Source organism: Lepisma saccharinum, chromosome 1 (assembly GCF_977018435.1).
Source record: "Lepisma saccharinum chromosome 1, izLepSacc3.1, whole genome shotgun sequence".
Classification (NCBI taxonomy): Eukaryota; Metazoa; Arthropoda; class Insecta; order Zygentoma; family Lepismatidae; genus Lepisma; species Lepisma saccharinum.
Window position 1 is genome coordinate 82734536 of NC_139229.1, and position 6000 is coordinate 82740535.

Sequence of the window (6000 nt, forward strand, 5' to 3'; positions counted from 1 at the left end):
CAACACCTCCGCATTCCCTTTCACGGCAGCTACGCCTCAGATCATTCACAGGCGATAAGACTGAACAAAATAATCAACAGTGTCATCATAAACACTTTCTTTCCTCTAATCGCACCTCTCCTAAAGAATTGTATTGAGTCATCACCAGCCCGCCCATTCTTGAACAAGACCAGGTACTGATGGGCACGTAAACTATCTCTTCTATGCAGTTCAGTCCGACTGATTCAAGACAACAGCTGCGCAGGGTGGGAGTGGGTGGGTATTGGCTTACCATTAGGCCGGGCGGGTCGCAGGGGGCAATGGATCTAGTTTACAGGTCTCTACGTAATTATCAGAAGCTACCACCAAACCGAATTTCACTTCTCTATCTTAAGAAGCAATATTCTTGAATATAGCGTCCATTTACTTTTGGATTTCCACAACTTAGTTGATTTGTCATGCTCTAATTAGCATTAGCGACCATCAAACCGAATTTCACTTCTCTATCTTAAGAAGTAACATTTTTCAAAATGGCGTCCATCAGCTTTCAGTTTTCCACAATCGTGTTGATTTGCCACGCATTAATAAGCATAAGCTACCTTGAAACCGAATTTCACTTCTCTATCTTAAGGAGTAACATTTTTCAATATGGCTTCCATCAACTTAAGGTTTTCCACAATCATGTTGATTTGCCACGCTCTAATTAGCATAAGGTACCGTCAAACCGAATTTCACTTCTCTATCTTAAAAAGTAGTATTTTCCAATATGGCGTCCATCAACTTCCAGTTTTCCACAATCATGTTGATTTGCCTTGCTCTAATTGACATAAGTTCATTGATTTGGTGTTTTAAGTCCACTTTTATGCACAGTAAGGCTAAACGGGACTGGACCTACAGTTTAAAGTACGATCTGAACCACTTGTGCCTCCACCGGGTATCGAACCCGGGACCTCTTGATTACAAGGCGACGACGCTACCACTGCGCCATCGGGGAGGCCCCCTAATTGACATAAGCTACCATGATACCTAATTTCACTTCTCTATCTTAAAAATTAGTATTTTTCAATATGGCGTCCATTAGCTTCTGGTTTTCCACAATCATGTTGATTTGCCATGCTCCAATAAGCATAAGCTACCTTGAAACCGAATTTCACTTCTCTATCTTAAGAAGTAACATTTTTCAATATGGCGTCTAACAACTTCCAGTTTTCCACAATCATGTTGATTTGCCATGCTCTAATTAGCGTTGGCTACCATGAAACCAAATTCGACTTCTCTATCTTAAGAAATAACATTTTTCAATATTGCGTCCATCAACTTTTGGTTTTCCACAATCATGTTGATTTGCCATGCTCTAATAAGCATAAGCTACCTTGAAACCGAATTTCACTTCTCTATCTTAAAAAGTAGTATTTTTCAATATGGCGTCCATCAACTTCCGGTTTTCTAGAATCGTGTTGATTTGCCTTTCTCTAATTGACATAAGCTACCATCAAACCAAATTTCATTTCTCTATCTTAAAATGTAGTATTTTCCAATATGGCCTCCATCAGCTTCCGGTTTTCCACAATCATGTTGATTTGCCATGCTCTAATTAGCATAAGCTACCTCGAAACTGAATTACACTTCTCTATCTTGAGAAGTAACATTTTTCAATATGGTGTCTAACAACTTCCGGTTTGCCACAATCATGTTGATTTCCCATGCTCTAATTAGCATAATCTACCGTCAAACTGAATTTCACTTCTCTATCTATTTTAAACCTAATGGTGCCTACTGCGCATGCTGGTTGCCTGAAGGACGAATATAGATTTCTGCGCAGGTCATTGTAATTAGTATATTATAACAGTTGGGCTGAAAAGTTCGTAGGCTAACATAGTAAAAAATATTTTTTTGACAAAATTCGATTATTCAATATAGTTGCCTTCGAGGGCGATACAACGATTATAGCGCTCATACAATTTTTCGATGCCATTTTTATAGTACGATTTCTCTTTAGCCTCAAAATAGGCCTCAGTTTCGGCGATTACCTCTTCATCAGTGCTAAATTTCTTTCCAGCGAGCATTCTTTTAAGGTCTGCAAACAGGAAAAAGTCACTGGGGGCCAGATCTGGAGAATATGGTGGATGGGGAAGCAATTCGTAGTCTAATTCATATAATTTTGCCATCGTTTTCATTGATTTGTGACACGGTGCATTGTCTTGATGAAACAGCACTTTTTTCTTCTTCAAATGGGGCCGTTTTTTCGTGATTTCATCCTTTAAACGCTCCAACAACGCTATGTAATAATCGCTGTTGATGGTCTGGTCCTTTTTGAGGTAATCGATGAATATAACACCATGCGCATCCCAGAATACTGATGCCATAACCTTGCCAGCCGACTGTCGATTGGACTCTGGAGTGTAGTTATGGAGCCATGTTTCATCCATTGTAATATATCGACGGAAAAAATTGTCTTTATTACGGTTGAATATCGCTAAACATTGCTCCGAATCATCAAAACGTTGTTGCTTTTGATCGATTGTGAGCATGCGTGGCACCCATTTTGCACACAGCTTTCGCATGTTCAAATATTCATGCACAATATGTCCAACACGTTCCTTTGATATTTTTAAAGTCTCAGCTATCTCGATCAACTTCACTTTACGATCATTTAAAATTATTTTGTGGACTTTTTTGATGTTTTCGTCGGTAACAGCCTCTTTGGGGCGTCCACTGCGTGCATCGTCTTTGATGCTCATTTCGCCTCGTTTAAATTTAGCAAACCACTTCTCAACGGTTGATTTTCCTGGTGCAGAGTCCAAATAATGTTTATCAAGCCAAGCCTTGGCTTCAACAGTATTTTTTTTTTCGCCAAAAAGCAATGCTTTATTAACACACGAAATTCTTTTTTATCCATTTTTTCACAATAACAAAAGCTGCTTCACTCACAATGCTATATCTCACGAACTAATTATCCGGCAGCTGTGAAATTTATACACGTATCTTTTGAAGGTTAGTACTAAGTAAAAACCACATGGATTTAATTCTAGTAACACCATCTATGAGTCAGCCTATGAACTTTTCAGCCCAACTGTTACATGGCCTTGTTAAATCTAATTGTTTCTATTTTTGCTTAGCTGACCATTATTAACAAATTAATAGAAGAAAAACTAGATAGTATTTATACATATTTTTCTGATAAATAATTACCCAGAAAGACCACGAATTACTTTTTTCTAAATTTATTATAACTAGTTTTTAAACAAAGAAGTGTAACTTTATCGGTATTCCATTTGCTGCTATGGAATTTTGATTGACAGTAAACTTAATTTGGATACAATCAGTATGTGTTTTATTACGTACCGTAACTTCCTGTTACAAATATTACCCACTTCATCCATTTCTATCCACGTTCCGGTATTTTAAGAACAAGCACTGCTGATTATAGTTCTTTAGTACCGGTTACAAACCTGTGGTTCCATTTCGTACCCGGTAGCCACTGTTCCGGTACAGTACGTATGGGTATGATCGTACCCGTTCCATCCGAGACCCGTTCCACTCAGTACCTGAAGCGAATGGATCGTTGAGTAACGTTACGCCTAATTTACCCAGGTTGTTGGCAGGTCCAATCTGTCCGGTACTGTCTGGAACGCCAATGCTATTGTAACACATATCGATAGTTCCGTTCGTAACTTGACAGCGTTACAAGTTGGGTTACGTTACAGGTCCTTGGTTACAAGTGGGTAAGTTATATGCTAAACACATTTCTATGCATGGTAGTTACAAAAAAAAATGCTAATTTGCTTTTACACGACTTTTGGTGTGCTTTTGCAAATTCCACAAAACTTTTTTGAATGCAGCAAAAAATATCACAAGAATTGGAAATCTGAAGTTGCATTCTTGTCTAATTTTCTGTGTACATTATAACTGCCATACTTTTCTACATGATCATTCCTTTACCATAATATCCAGTGTCTCTTTAGAGTACAGTTACGGGCATTTCTGGGTTGTAATGATTCCACTGAAAGTTAATGGGAGTGTTACAACTCAAAAGTGCCCATGAATGTATAAAGACTTATTGAAAGAACTTGAAGATGCCTCCTCACTGACTGAGTCAATTTAATTTATTTTACTCATCAGGATTTGCCAAAAGCGACAAAAAATATAAAATAAAATGACCAATTCAATCAATTTTTTCTTGTACGAAAGTTTAGTTCCTTTTCCCACCCCAATTATTTCAGTTGGTGTTTAGGAATAAAAAGGTACTTCCGAATCCAATTTTAAATGCCACTTTTCTTAGCTGTTAATCTTGCAATGAAGTGACAAAATGCCACACATTCCTCGCTGAACGTTAAGTAATTAAAATCAGGTTTTACATAGAACAGATGCCGTAAGTGGCATACTGCCCAAAGTAAACATAGGTGAGACTATTAGGAAATAAATAATTAAGCCTTAAACTGGAAAAGAGTTTAGTGTGTGTCTTTTTATCTTTTAAATTTGTTCTACATTAATAGCTGTAAATTTCCTTAATGGTTACAAGAATGTACAAACATCTCAAAATGACAAATACAACAAAATGCACTTACCTAGATATTAAATATGAATACTGTAGTTTAAGGAGAATTGCCACATCATATTCGCCTCTGAGCAAATAGCGTGTAGCCCGCAGACCAGCTGAACGGACTTCCTTTGCTTCATGAACCAGTGTAACCCTCAAACTGTGAAGAAAGGTAATTTTACAAGTAGAAATACAAATGTCCAATCTTTACCATGGTTTCATAATGCAAACATACTTTGTACCCCTGTTTTAAACTTTTTATATAGATATACAAAATTGAGAATGATATATTACTGAATATTGTTATCTGTTCTTTACACCATGTCATGCTCCAGTGAAGATGTGAGAATTTTCCATATAAAGCCCATCTAAGCTTATGGGCTCACTTTGTTCATGATTTTCTCCAGAACCAGTAAAAAAAAAGAGAAAAGAAAAAATACCAAGCAGTTAGAATGGATGCACCTAATTTGCATTTGTTTAATTCCGAACTAATCATGGTACTCAAGCATTATTTCTATAGATGGTTTGTTTTCTATTTATGCCTCTATTATAGTGGCCGGCCCCCGTGGCAGAGTAGTTGGCACATCACGCTACGACACCAGGGGTCCCGGGTTCGAATACTGACCTGGGCATGGATGTTTGTGAGCGTCTATTAAAAAAATGTCATCATATCATCAATCATCCCCATCTTCGCAAATTAGCCAAAAGTGGCACGAGGCGAAGTAAAATAAAGCAAATCAAGCAATCTATTATAGTGGAACAACGGGCAAAAGAGCCTGCGCAGACGCCTGCTGGAGGGGAAGGCAGGTGGAGGTTCTTTTTCTTGTTGTTGCTCTATAGCACTTCACTGAGTTAGTGATTACTTACTGTGTGTTTTCTAGAGAATTATCTCTTTACCTTTAACATCCATTTGTTTAATGTCATCTTGGATACGTACTGCTGCTGCTACTCCATCATGTGACATGGAGTGAGGTACAAAGGCATATTACCTCCCTAAATGCTTTTGTTGTTAGTTTAAGCAGGTCGGGTTTACGGCTCTTAGAATTAACACAAGGTCTCAAGCATGAAATGCCCTTCGAACCTCAAGTGAAAATTTGTCAGGCATGACAAGAAAAATGCTCAAATCTTCAATGTGGTATAAAATGACCTTAAAATGTGCAATGTTTTTAACTTTTTTGAAGGGTATGATGTGTACTCATAAAGGAAATGGCAGCACTGGTTCGTAAGCATGTGTGAGATGCTGTTACAGATAGTACAGTTACAAAATAAACAATTACATTGTGCTTTAACCATGTTACATCACATAATGTAATAGGATATTTTACAATTAGTGTTCTTACCATTGAATTTTCTGAAATGTCACAGACACATTGGGTTATCCAAAAGTGATGCATGAATGTGAGCATGGTTGTGCTGGACTGACTGAAAATCCCGGTGGTGGAATTTTATGCTGAGTGCATACAAAAGGTTGTTCCACAGAA

The 6000-nt window shown here is 37.6% G+C and overlaps 1 protein-coding gene across 1 annotated transcript in view; it reads right to left on the bottom strand.

The window, feature by feature from the left end:
• rictor (rapamycin-insensitive companion of Tor) overlaps window positions 1–6000 on the bottom strand; it is a 53921-nt gene that overhangs the window by 46453 nt on the left and 1468 nt on the right. The window contains exon 2 of the mRNA XM_083117420.1: window positions 4548–4679. Coding sequence (XP_082973546.1) covers window positions 4548–4679 — 132 coding nt within the window. The remainder of the gene's footprint in view (window positions 1–4547; window positions 4680–6000) is intronic.